This window comes from Myotis daubentonii, chromosome 12 (assembly GCF_963259705.1).
Source record: "Myotis daubentonii chromosome 12, mMyoDau2.1, whole genome shotgun sequence".
NCBI lineage: Eukaryota > Metazoa > Chordata > Mammalia > Chiroptera > Vespertilionidae > Myotis > Myotis daubentonii.
The window spans coordinates 42,577,976-42,592,249 of record NC_081851.1 but is presented as its reverse complement, the minus strand read 5'-3'; the positions used below and the strand labels follow the sequence as shown (position 1 = coordinate 42,592,249).

The window sequence follows — 14,274 nt, the reverse complement described above, 5'->3', positions numbered from 1 at the left end:
AAGTCAAATATTTAGCATTTCTTAATCAGTAACATTTTTAAGAATAAATTTCAAAAATATAATGCACAATCAACCAGCAGATTCAATTCTACCCTCTAGATTTCGTACGAGGCACACTCAGATCAATATTATGTATTATGTCACTTCAAAATACCTAGACATAAGTTTTTATCATTTGATTCAGTAAACTTTAAGGTCTCAAGTCCCCAGCAGCTCTGGAAAACCATACCTGAGGCTGGCAAACAGGCCTGGCCCAGCCCTTGACTTTAAAACGACCATTTTTCTCTGGGGAAAGTCAAGAAGCAAATTTGTAGCTACATAATTTCTTGAGATTCAAATCCAATTATTATTATTAAGGCATTTACTTTGGCAAATTTTTGTAACAGAGACAATTTTACTGAACTTTCTTTTGGAGGTCTTAAAGTTAACTTTGGAACAGACTTCATTAACATTTCAAAAATCCAAGTATTAGTTTTAAATGTGTAAAAGCTTGGCTTTTTTCAGGCCAGTAACTCATTATATTTAGTGTTTGGTAGAGTGTTGATGCAAAATACTGATTTTTTTTTTCTTTATTTCTACATCTATTCCAAACGTCTTTCTTTCTAACTCAAAGAGCATATTAGATTTTTACACACCTAGTGGAACATGTACTAGTAAGATGTTTTCTCCTCTGAAATGGTTGTGTCTCTGCTTTGCCAGTCCAAAGAACTAAGTATTAAGGTTCCCATATTTTATTTTATTTTATTTTTTAATTTTATTTTATTGTTTAAAGTATTACGAATAGTAGTACATAGGTCTCCTTTTTCCCCCCATTGACCTTCCCCCGGCCTCCCCTACCCTGCCCACCCCTCCACCCCTGACCGGCACATAAGGTTCCCATATTTTAGCTGAGCCAGAAATACTAGATTCCCATTGAAGCATGTAGACGTCATCACATTATACAGTGTGTTTTAAAATTAGCTCTCTTTTTTTTTTCTTTATTGATTAAGGCATTACATATGTGTCTTTATCCCCCCATTGCCTCCCCACCCCACCCCACCCATGCCTTCACTCCCTGTGTCCATTGGTTAGGCTTATATGCATGCATACAAGTCCTTTGGTTGATCTCTCCCCCTTACCCCCACCCTCCCCTACCTTCCTTCTGAGATTTGACAGTCTGATCGATGCTTCTCTGTCTCTGGATCTGTTTTTGTTCATCGGTTTATGTTCATTATATTCCACAAATGAGTGAGATCATATGATATTTATCTTTCTCTGACTGGCTTATTTCGCTTAGCATAATGCTCTTCAGTTCCATCCATGCTGTTGCAAATGGTAAATTAGCTCTCAGTTCTCCAAGCACCACCATGGTGTAATGTGTATGAAGGGTGCCTTTTCCTACGGTTTCAGTGTCAGAAACATCATAAAATTGTTGGATTCTTAGGGTTGGGACGTAATATCTGTTGTGCTTGCCTCTTAAAGACTCTCTCCTTCCTCGCCATCACAGCTTGTGCTTTTGCTTTTGTGTGGCAGTGATAACGAAGTACTTTAAAACAAATTTGATTTAAAATACAAGGTCTTACTTCAAAAAGTTTGGGTTCCCAAGGTATTATTGTGAAATAGTTTCCATTATAGTGCAATAAAATTTTCTCTAAACAAAATTTAAGAATCGTTCCTTTGTCTTTAGTAACTTTCCAAATAACCTGTTTTATCCTTTCTGCTTCCTTATAGATTAAGTTTCTTATAAAGTTTATGGGTTGATCCCCCACCCCAAATTAATGGCTAATATACCTTTTTCAGGGTATGTTAGAGCCCACCAAGGAACCCTTGAAACCACTATCTGCTGCAGAAAAAATTGCTTCCATCGGTCAGACAACCTCCATGTCACCAGAAATGAATACATGTACATCTGACCAATTCCAGGTAAAAATATCTGTATGTGTATAGATACGTTCAGGCATATCTATACATGTATGTCCACACACACTGGACACACATGTATAGACTTTAGTTTTTCAAATGTTTTAAAAATTTGACTTCATGATGGGTGTGATTTTGATTACTTATTAAATAACATCCCTTGGAATACAATGAACAAATTATCTTTCATTTCTAAGAATAGAAAGGCACAAATTGAGAACTGGCTGGTCATGAAAAAGTCCTTTAAACCTATCTAAAACTTAGTCTCTTTTCCTTTAAAATGAAGACTTTGAAACATGCATCTCTAAAAGTCCCTTGCAGCTTGAACATTTTGTGAGCATTACACACAAATCTGATAAGTGTTGGATATCCTCAAAAATGGGGAACACTGCATTTATACCCACTCTCCAAGTCTGCTATTGTGTGTTTTTCTTGAAGCCTGCAAAATTTTATAAAGTAATAAAGTTTAGGTGTGTTTATTACATCAAAAACTGTTGTTTGGGAAGTTTGAATAAAACTATTACTTAACTTGAAAATGATGTGACATTTAACAAAACTATCGATTAAGAAAAGAAGAAAGCTCTTTTACCTTTCTTATTCTTTACCTGCTTAGCACATTTAAGCACAAAATTTATTTTAGTCTAATATATATAATATCAAAGTCTCCCTGTCGCTGTTTATCTGAGGAAAAGAAGCATTTTAGGTTGCTTACTTTTCCCACATCAGATCAGAAACAGATTTAGTGCTGGTTAAATACTGTTTTTTAGAAGATTGATATTTTTAAGTGAACATTACCATTTCTAAAACATATCCTTGCTGTGTTTGTCATTTCTTAATCTTAAATATCATCTTCAATTATATCTAACACAAAAATGTATGTTTGGACAGCCTTTCCCAAATTGTGTGCTCCATTAAATACTAATCCCCAGAGATGCAACACTAAGGAAGTGCTTTAGGGTGGAATAAGTTTGGGAAATATTTCATATCATGCCTTAACCCACCAGAGATTCACAACACATACATTAAGGACTCGGAAGAATCCTGTAGTGAATAACCCTATGTAATTGTCATTCATGTATCAAATGTTGTTGGCCACAGGACTCTTTTCTGCAGGGACTAGGGGAGAAGAGTTCTAACACCTGCAGCACTAGTGTTTTGAAAAACATACTTTAGAAAATAATGATATAAATTAAGGTCCTTCCCTGTCAAGTGTGTTTCAAGAAGCATAATATTTCTGTTGTGTACCACTGTGGTTTATACCTGGGCACAACTAAACATCCCTTTGAATTCATGAGCAGAGGCCTAATGCGTTAAAATGCCTGGTCTTTTACCAACTCTTTTGGGTAATAGGTAAATGGCTTGGGCAAAATATCTCAGTAGGTAGAATCTGTCCTTAGATTTATCCTCTTTTCATTGCCCTCTGGATATCAACTGCCCTCCCATGCCTGCTTTACCTATGCAGATTCCAAAATTCTAGAACTCATTTCCATGTCTACCTTAATCAGCGTTCTTATACTCACAATGCTGGCTCATTTACTAAAAATGGTGCTGTTCTTATTGGAGGCCACTTGTTACTAGTTTTGCTTTCCTCCTTCCCCTCTTCTCCTCCTTCTATCCAAGTCTATGTATTACAGCCCCATAAACTATTGTTTATTTTACCAAAACTGGCCGATTTTATGTATTTCATTCTAGTCATACCTTACACATATCTTTATTATATAATCTAATTATCGACATGACTAAAAAAAAATCTAGGTGACCTAATACAAACATGTGTCAATTTAATGAAAGACTTTTAATGGAAATTGATGTGTTAATGTAATGGAGGTTAGTTGCAGCTCCATAGTATGTTGCCATCTATTCATGCACATATACCCCTCTGTACTTGCAATCAAAGGATTACTGTCTCCCTATTTATAGGCAAGTATAGAAATTTTTAGCAACATTAAGCACATCTAACTTTTTTGTTAAAAAATGGAACTTGCTCTCTTACTACTTTTATAAAAGTCCTTTTAATCAAACATATCCTTTTATTCTGTTAGTGCACACATTTCTTTATTCAAAAAAAAATAGCCCTAACTGGTTTGGCTCAGTGGATACAGCGTCAGCCTGCGGACTCAAGGGTCCCAGGTATGATTTCAGTTAAGGGCATGTACCTTGGTTGTGGGCACGTCCCCAGTAGAAAGTGTGCAGGAGGCAGCTGATTGATGTTTCTCTCTCATCGATGTTTCTAAGTCTCTATCCCTCTCCCTTCCTCTCTGTAAAAAATCAATAAAATATATTTAAAAAATAAAAATCATCATTCTCCCCTTTAAAAAAAATAGTGAATTAAAAAATTTATTTTATACTTTTTTGTTGTAGTTTGTGATCCTCATTAGCTTTAGTTTTTAGGCTTTTCGGGAACCAATGAAAATAATATTTCCCAATGGAAGTTGTTCATACTTATTTCTGAATTGACTTGAGATTATGTAAGTCTTCATTCTAATATATACAAACACACTCAAACAGATTTCAGTATGCATATCAGAATTTTGTGTTGGGATGCCTGACTGCCATCACTAAATTGTGAGATCTTTGCTTGGCTCCATACTTGTGATTAAAGTTAAAATATTTAACAAACATCTGCTATACATTGTAAAGATCTCTTTATATAAAGTGCTATTTCTTACCACTGTTCTTTGGCCTGCAACATACATATTACTTTTACTTTACTTTTTGGCCATGCAGTAAGGCTGTTATGTCTTCCTGCTACTCATAATTTTCAGATTAAAAAGCTGTATAGCCTTTAATGCTAGAAACTTAACAAAATGTGTCAGGAAAGACCTGTTTAATATCTTTTCTCTCCCTCCCCTTACCCCCGCCACAAAATATATATATCTATACTAATAAAAGGGCAATATGCTAATTAGACCGGACATCTTCCAGATGTCCTTCCTGACAAAGCCGGGGTCCTGGGTGCTGGCCCGGGTGAAGCCGCCTGGGTCCTGGGTGCCTGCGGCCAGCCGGAGGAGGGAAGCCTGGGTCCTTGGTGATCAGGCAGGCAAGTAGTTAGGGGTGCTCAGGCAGGCAGGCAAGTGGTTAGGGGCGATCAGGCAGGTGAGTGGTTAGGGGTGATCAGGCAGGCAGGCAGGCAAGCAGTTAGGATCTAGTGGTCCCGGATTGCGAGAGGGTGCAGGCTGAGGGACCCCTCTCCCATGCACGAATTTCGTGCACCAGGCCTCTAGAGAATGTGTGTGTGTGTGTGTGTGTGTGTATATATCTCAAACCTTCCTTTTATAAAGTGTTTGTTTTGGGCAGCAGTAAACATTGACTTTCAAATTTAGTTATATAATTCTCATTGTGACTGCATGCTTTTTGTTCTGTCTATTCTAGCTCAATTGTGGTACCCACTGAATTTTTCTTCCAAATTAGTTTGTACTCATTAATCTTTTAACCATTGCATCTCTTGTTTAGGAATTTAATAACTTATTAGCAACTGTTAATGGTGTTTTTTCTAAGAAAAACAGATTATAGGTAAAAAGCAGTAGTGATGCTTTTGTTGTCTTATTTTTATCTTTATCCACTAAATTTCAAGGTCACACCATTCCTGGTGTCATTACTGATTCCCCTCTTAGTAGGATCAGTACTTATAACCATACTAGAGGCCCAATGCACGAAATTCGTGCAAGAATAGGCCTTCCTTCCCCGGTGCTAGCACTGACTTCCCTCCAGCATCCAGGACCCAGGCTTCCCTCACAGCTCCGGCTTCATCCGGAAGGCTTCATCTGGAAGGTCGTCTGGAACGACATCCAGTCTAATTAGCATATTACACTTTCATTATTATAGATTTCATTCACTAATAAGTAGACTCAACTCTCTGACTAGCAGTTATTCACCTAGTCACCACTAGCAAACTTCCTCTTGTAGGCTACTTGATGTGGCTATTTCAGTTGTGAATTTTAGAGTTAGAAAAAAGAATAAAATTATAATTGTGGTCTCCTTTATAATACATGTTTGGAAAGGCTAAGTAATATATCCCAAATCATCTATCAATGGTAGCTAAGACCAGAGAACACAAGTATTGTGTCTCTAGTCTGTTTTTTTGTTTTGTTTTTTTTTGCTATTTTTATAACCTTGTTTTTTTAGTGCTTTTGTCTCCACAGTAATCATACCACATTGCTTCAAGTTGTTTTAAAATGCTTCATTACAATGCTTTTCTTTTTTAGTTGCCTTGTCAATGTCATTAGTTAGCCTATAATTGCATAGATGTCCTGTTTTCCATCTGTCTCATTTCTACAAAATGTTGATTTGTGTTTTAGCACCTCATTATTATACAGAGTGGGGCAAAAGTAGGTTTACAGTTGTGAGTATTCAAAACAGTTTATTCTTGTATTATTATTTATTAATATTTTATTATTTTCCATACAAACAACTGTAAACCTACTTTTGTCCCCGCCCGGCTGTGTCTTTAAAATGCCATACACACCTATATGAAAAGCTAAAATTTTAGCAGATCACTGAAGTATTTCTAAGTATCCAACTACTTGACATCATTTAGGTAAAATGTTAATGAAAGAGCTTTGCTCCATTTATCCAGAAATTTTGTTACTACATAAATTGGGTTTTGTCCATTCAGTCAATGTTGAATATGACTAAAGGTGTAGAAGTAGAATATATTAGTTGAATCTGTTGGAATGCCTATCTAGAGCTTTTTATTTGTTTGTTTTTGAGATCAGCTAAAGAAGACCTTTTCTAAAATTTGTTTATCAGTCTTACAACTAGGTTATAAACTAGATTTTCACCATTTTTTGTTAAAATAAGTATAGATTCACTGGAAGCTGCAAAGATAATATGGAAGAGGTACCTTATACCCTTCACCAGTTTCCCTCATGTTTACATCTTACATAATTATGGTACAATATTACACAAATAATATGACCATTGTACAATATGTGTGCATAGTTCTGTGTCATTTTTATCATGTGGAAATATTCATATAACCACACTGCAATCCAGATATAGAACTCCTCCATCGGCACAAAGAACTCCCTCAATACTTCCTGCTCCACTGCCCACTCCTCACCCCACTCCCACAACTATCCCTAACCCCTGGCTCCCACTAAAGTAGCATTTTACTTTGTTTATATCCCTCCCCTGACCTAATATGGGACAACTAGATGCTCATAGTAGCATGCCTGTCATTGGTATCCCTGTTATGAAGATAATTGTTATTACAATATCATGGTTTTAGACTTTCAGAAATAATGGTTTCATGCTCCTTTCAATGTCTTTACACAGAAAAAAAAAATGAGTATTAAGTTTAAATAGTACCTACCTTACAATAAAGTGTGTGTGTATATGTGTGTGTATGTGTATATACATATATATATGTATATACACATACACACACACACATACAGTAAAGCAATGCAAAAAAAAGATAACATGTTGATACTGAGTCTAATAAAACAATAGGTTATTTCAGTAAGTGTTGTCAACACTGCCCCAACATGAAAGAAAGAAAGAAAACCAAAAACCATAATTTTTTCTCACCAAGAATATTCTTAAAATAAAAAAAAGAATATTCTTTTTTTTTTTAATATATTTTATTGATTTTTTACAGAGAGGAAGGGAGAGGGATAGAGAGTCAGAAACATCGATGAGAGAGAAACATCGACCAGCTGCCTCCTGCACACCCCCCACTGGGGATGTACCCGCAACCCAGGTACATGCCCTCGACCGGAATCGAACCCGGGACCCCTCAGTCCGCAGGCCGACGCTCCATCCACTGAGCCAAACCGACCACGGCAAAAAAGAATATTCTTAAAGCGATACTCATTTTTGAAATGTTTTGTATTACTTTCCATCTTATATGTACAATTTGGAAAATTGTAAAGAACCAGAGACCTAGGACTTTGAACTTTCTCATTTTGTATATAACGAGACCAACTAAATTAACCATATATGGTCATACAAATAGTTACTGAGTAGTTGCTCAGTTTCAGATCACCCAAATTTCCTCAATTCTAGTAGGATACCTTCTCTATTGCATTATGCTATTTTTAAGTGCCAAGTCATTTAAAGTTATCACACTAGTGAAAAGGGTCTGATATTTTATACATTTTAATGTTTTTATTGTAATAAAGCCAATAGCTTAAATAATGATTTGAGAATTGATTGAAATCTTGACATGGAAACAGTCCATAAATTTCTGTTTGAACTGTAAAGATAATTCCATTTTTCAGATACAACTTTTTCAATGTCAAGCTGTACTGTTTGTAAATTTTGCAATTTCAGTTTGGGTTAATATTATTTGCAGGTAACCTTCTGAAATTGTAAATTATCCCAATTTTGTCTTTAGGAATTTTATTGCCTAATTATCTTGCTATAATATAATAGATTTTTTATTTGTAAAGGATTCTTTTTGTTGATACAATCTGTACTGATTAATTTTGATTTTTTGGTTTTCAACTCTAGGAGTCTCTACCACCCGTCCAGTTTGACTGGAGTAGCAGTGGCCTTACTAACCCTTTAGATGGTACGTCTCTCCGTAGAGCCTCTAGCACCAGAGCTAGAGTTAAGAAAGCTACAAAGTTCAGACAAACTTCTCTCTGCTGATTTCCTTTTTTGTTTGAACATAACTTCTTATTCTTATCTTTGGAAATTCAGGCTTTCTTTCTGAATAGTATTTGCTCAAGAAGTCAGCCATTACTACTATTAATTAGCATTAATGGCTAAATATAGGTAGTAGTAGTTAGGTACATTTTTAATTTCTTCATCTTAAGTCAAAAAACGTCTTTATTTTTTACAAATATGTAGGTAGTTTAAATGGTATTTTAGGTAGGGTCAATTTACTTGAAATTTTTTTCTGCAGTTTTTAATTTATAAAATTTTCTTGGATGCAAAGTCTTGTGACCAGAAGCTGCTTTAAAGCACAAAGCACAGTTATTTAACTAAAAACAATGCAAATAGACCCATATTTATTGATTCAATGTAGTTTTCAGATTTAATAATATTTTATAGAGCACTTATATGCAAATAGGAAGTGAATGATTTTCATGATCCTTTTCTAAAATTTATCTCAAAATGCTGGTAAGTAGTTCCAGAAATAATTGTTTTCACTCACGGCTTTAAGAGAAATTCTTGAAAAAGGAAAAGCTGATTTTAGTAATGTGGAGTCTTTAAAATAACATGAAACGCTAACTTTCCAATCTGTTGACACCACAAGTTTTAATTTGACCCTAAGATACAATTACTCTTCACTCCTTTACGTCATCAGTTGTTTGAGCCATTGCCTAAAGAATTCTGTCAGTTTTGCCTTAGAATGGGGGCTAGGATATTTGGAAAGCATCCAATTGAATAACAGTGCTGAAGGAAAGCCTGGATGCACCTCTTGCTGTTGTCTGGTGTCTTATTTAGTCAAATCATCGTGCTTTTTATTAACAAACAACTTCTTTAAAAATGTATATTATTTCTGATTACTGTTTCAGAGTTAAAGGGGAACAGTACAGCTTGAGGTTGCACATCAGGGTAGGGCAGTTATGACATATTGTTTTATTTTAAACTAAATTAATGTATTGGTGTGTGTCCTAAAACTGAAAACTTTGTCACTTTTTAAACATTATTAATTGGAAACCAGCATTACTAACATGAAAGATTGATTTGGGCATATGCAGTGATTTAATGTTGGGTTGAGATTAAAGTATTGTTTCCCTTTAACGGGTATATTTTTCCTTGGTCTTTCTGCTATGGCTTCGAGTTTGATTGAAAGAACTGAACTTCTAACTAAAACCTTACTAAAGTGTTAAATTATTTACCTTGTACATGAGAAAATGTACATCAAATTAAATTGTTACTTCAGAAATGTCCTTAGTAATGAAAAACTAATACTGTACACATTGTTTTAATGTTGATTTTAAAATGTGTAATGACTACTAATTATAACCTGCATGTTCAAGTGTGTGTCTTACCCCTTTTTACACATAACCCCTCCTCCCTTGGCTTACCTTCTGTGTGGCTGCCTACCAACACGGTCACTGAATTTCAAGCTAGTGGAGGTTCCACTCTTCTGAACCTTGATTTCTTTGGGCCCGTGGATGACAGTAGCTCTAGCAGCAGCACCACAATCCCAGGTCAGCAGAGTGTCAAAACCACAATTCTAGTTTATTTACTGAAAGCATGACCACATCACTTGACTTTCCTATAAACAAGGAAATAAGTAGATTGTATTCTCTATGATGTCTTTCTAATACTTTTCTTTCACCTGTCTGTTGTTATTTTCCAGTAGCTGACTATAGCAAATGACTTATGTGAAATGTATTTTAAAGAAAACTTTCTCAGAGTGTAATATTCAGAGCTCAAAGTCATTTCTAGGAATAAAACAGTCCTAATGTCCTTATTTAAAGGCAGGAGTTTTTTTTTCCTATAAATGAAAAATGTGATATTTGATATGCTTATTTTTTCAAGCATATTCTATAAAGCCATTTGAAAAAATAAAAGTTTAGAGATATAAGAATATTTTAGTACACAAAGATGACTTTACATTGTAGTGCCTGTGATAATAGAACCTTTACAAATGCTAGCATTCAATTAATTGTTTATTAGTGCTGAATGTATAATTAGGTTCCAAAATGTTGGAATCTAGCACTTAGTTATATAGTGCCACATAGAACTATTATTGTCTTCATGTAGTTCTTAAGTAGAAAGTTTACTGTTAGTTTTCCATGTGGAGGAAAAAAGTTACAAAAGTTAATAATAGAAAATAATTGCTATGAGATACTAAAAGTTAGAAATAAACCTTACTTGGAGTGCCTGTTAATGTTCAGTCCTGCGAAAGTTCAGTTCATTGACCAAAGAACTAATGTATTTTGTCATTGTCTAACTGAATAAAAGATTAAAATATAATGGCATTTTTATGTTTACATTTTATTTAATATGATTTTAATGACTCTGTCATCCCATCTTGTGTCATCCCATTGATCATCAGATAGCCATTGGGGTGCTATGTATAGATGCTGATGCCCAGAATGCATAGCAAGGATCTGTCTGTGCCCCCACTGGTGGCCAGTTACAGTCAGCCTGGTTCCTGAGAATTTACTGGGTTTATCCTATTCAACTAGATAACCCTGCCACCCACTTCCAGCAGTTAAGGTGCCATGATGGGAAATGGGGGAGAGTAAGAGTCAGCTAAGAGTGAGCCTGGGATGTGGATGCCCTTCTCCAAGGTCTGGTTATGGAAATCTGACCCTGCTGTAAGGAAGGTCCAAGGCCATTTGGTAGAATGACTCGGTTCCTCCAATCTAAGCCCTGGTTATCATGTTCATTGTTTCCAAGATTTTGCAAGCATATGAAAAAACCAATCTGTGTCTGGTTGTGACTTCAAAATGATATTTTACTATTTACTTACATTACTTCTAAATACATTTGAGCTGTGTAATGACCTGGATGAGCTAATTAGTTGTTTTTAATATTAAATAGGGGGAAAAGTGTGTATCGATTTCCTTATAACTGTACAGGTCCCAAGAATGAATTACCAAGCTCCCATTTTTAATTTGCTCTTAGCTTTGTTTTGTCATGAACTGTATTATAATTTAAATGAGGTCGCTATTTTTAGATGCCTAAAAATCTGGTTTAACTTTAATTTTTGGTTACATTTTAAACTCAGTTAAAATCATCCATAGATAATCTTACCATATAAAGAAGTATAGAAATAACCTGATAACCAGGCTCAGTAGCTTTGAGAGAAGCTTAGAGCTATGATAGAAGTGAAATTAGCGTGGTCAAATGCGGTCCTCATTACTTTGGAACCTTTTAAATATTTTCATTCTGTATTTTCATTATATGCTCTAGCTGCTGTATAAACTTGATTACTATAAAGTTGCTTTGCCTTTTTATTGCTATTGGGTTTTGTTAAAACTTACCATCAAGCTACAGGTATCAACACCTTTCTTAGTATTCCATTTCACTATTTGCTTGCACTTTTTCTGACTTGTTTCTGGGAAAGTCATTTTGTCTCAGCTTGCGGTTAATTATTTTGTGTGTGAGACAGGAGGTTGGCATAGAACTTGGTTGGCTAGCTTTAGTTATGTAACTAAACTATGCCTCATTAAGGTTTTGTTTAAAAAAAAATTCTTCCATTAAAAATAATTAGTCTAATTATTAGTATAGAGTAGGGAGTTATTTTGTTTTTTAAAAAGGCCATAGTACTGTTGTTTTTCTTTTCGTGCATGGGATAGTTTGTTTTCGGCTGGGGGAGGTTGATTGTTTTGTTTTTTAATCTCCCACTTTACTCTTTGACAGCCAAGTAGCCAATATTTTACAAATCCAAGTAAATTTCTACCAGCAATTTTCTGTTGCCAATCAGAATGCAGTTTTTTATTCTGCATTATTCCTTAAACAGCTACTGACATTTTGTGGTTACTTAGAAGCTAACCTTTCACAGTGGACGAAAGAGGTACTTTGGATTCGTTTAGTCCCTTTACAGGCATCTATAATTTTGTACATTTTAATTGCAACCCATATACTTATTATAAAAGGCCTTCTAAATATATTTTGAAATTGTACCTTAATGAAACATTAAGAACTTGGGAGAGTCAACAAACATTTTCTATAGCCTTCCTCCCTTGTTGGACATGGTAAATGTGGAAGCTGCTTTTGCTTGTTTGATTTCTGTAAACATCTGAGATCTATGTTTACATCTGCTAATCGTTTCCTAAGTTGAAGGCAGTTCTTGTGGGGTTTTTTTTTTTTTTCTTAATCTTGAAATATCCTAAAAGGAGGAAACTTGTTAATATCAATATGTGCATTTATATGTAATTTTATTAGCTGATCATCAAAGCTTGTTAAAAAATAAAGATTGATGAAACTACAAGACATTCTCCCTGACAGTCTGTTTTTCTGTTATACGCTGAAACTACTGAACTTTTCTCAAGTAATTTGCTGGGGCCAAGAGGAGTGTACAATTAAAATTTTTTTTATCTCATCATCTTTATTATCCAAATTTTAGCTTGAGTTGAAATATGTAATTGTTCTTTTCATTGTTTTCGTAGTCTTATTTAATATAAATCTATATTCAAGAGAAATTTAAAAATAGATATGTATATTTTACTGAAGTCAGATAAGGGGAGGATTTTTATAGACTTACAGCAAATCTAATACTCTAACACAGCTTCATTTTGAATTCCTCTGACAAGATAGTTGGTCTAGCACTAGCCAGTTTGGCTCAGTGGACGGAGTGTTGGCCTGCGAACTGAAGTGTCCCAGGTTCGATTCTGGTCAAGGGCATATACCCTGGTTGCAGGCTTGATCCTGCAGGAGGGAGCCAATCAATGATTCTCTCTCATCATTGATGTTTCCATTTCTCTCTCCCTCTCCCTTCCTCTCGGAAAAAAAAAAAAAAAAAAAATTTTTTTTTAAAAGATATTTGGGCCCTGACCGGTTTGGCTCAGTGGATAGAGCGTCGGCCTGCGGACTGAAGGGTCCTAGGTTCGATTCCGGTCAAGGGCATGTACCTTCGTTGCGGGCACATCCCCAGTTGGGGGTGTGCAGGAGGCAGCTGATTGATGTTTCTCTCTCTCATAGATGTTTCTAACTCTCTATCCCTCTCCCTTCCTTTCTGTAACAAAAATCAATAAAATATATATTTTTAAAAAAAGATATTTGGTCTCATAGCTACTAGATATAGATATGAGACTATAGAAATATAATTAACCCTTGAGACAATTTTTATTTTGTCCAAAAGTAGTTCTTTTTTCACTTTTTCTGAGAATATTATACCCTCCCACTTCTTAGGAAAAAACAACTTGATATATAATTTATCTTTAGTAATAATTTAATGCTTTGAGTAATATCTTATTCCCTCAAATTGTCAGAATATTTAAACTAACCAAATCATTTACCATATTTGAAACTTTATATTACCTTCCATATTCTTTGGTGTGAAAGAAAAGAATGCAGGAAAATGGTCAAGAAGGTAGCAGGAGAAGGAGGTTCAAAAAACGTGGTTAATCAGTCAATTTAAAATTTGAGTCATCCTATTGTATAATAAATCATGTACATTCTACTTATAAAACATTATTAACTTTCATATTGCAAACTAATCCAAAATTGAGGGAGTTTTCTATAGGAGATAGAATTTTAGAGTGTTTGGATGGTATTATGTTAAAGTCTATACATATACCAAAGTGGAATTTTGAAAGTATTTTCCTATTTTATAAGAACTCTGAAAAGTGAAACTTATAATTTAAAAAAAATAAATACAGTAGTATAGTATACTAAAGATGTGTTGTGCTTATAAAAGACTCAGATGTTTACAGAACAATTGCCTTTTGCATCTTGGATTGTGGCTAATTGAGTGACCCATTGCAGCTTGCCATCACTGACTATGATTTTATACTA

The 14,274-nt window shown here is 34.8% G+C and overlaps 1 protein-coding gene across 6 annotated transcripts in view; it reads left to right on the top strand.

The window, feature by feature from the left end:
• AFTPH (aftiphilin) overlaps positions 1-14,274 on the top strand; it is a 73,828-nt gene that overhangs the window by 50,662 nt on the left and 8,892 nt on the right. For 3 of the 6 annotated variants that reach the window (XM_059659650.1, XM_059659648.1, XM_059659647.1), the window contains 3 exons: positions 1,780-1,902; positions 8,356-8,416; positions 9,927-10,010. In XM_059659650.1, the coding sequence (XP_059515633.1) occupies positions 1,780-1,902; positions 8,356-8,416; positions 9,927-10,010 (268 nt within the window). Of the gene's footprint in view, positions 1-1,710; positions 1,903-8,355; positions 8,417-9,926; positions 10,011-14,274 lie in introns of those variants that run through there. The other 3 variants (XM_059659649.1, XR_009447943.1, XM_059659651.1) reach the window with 3 other exon arrangements.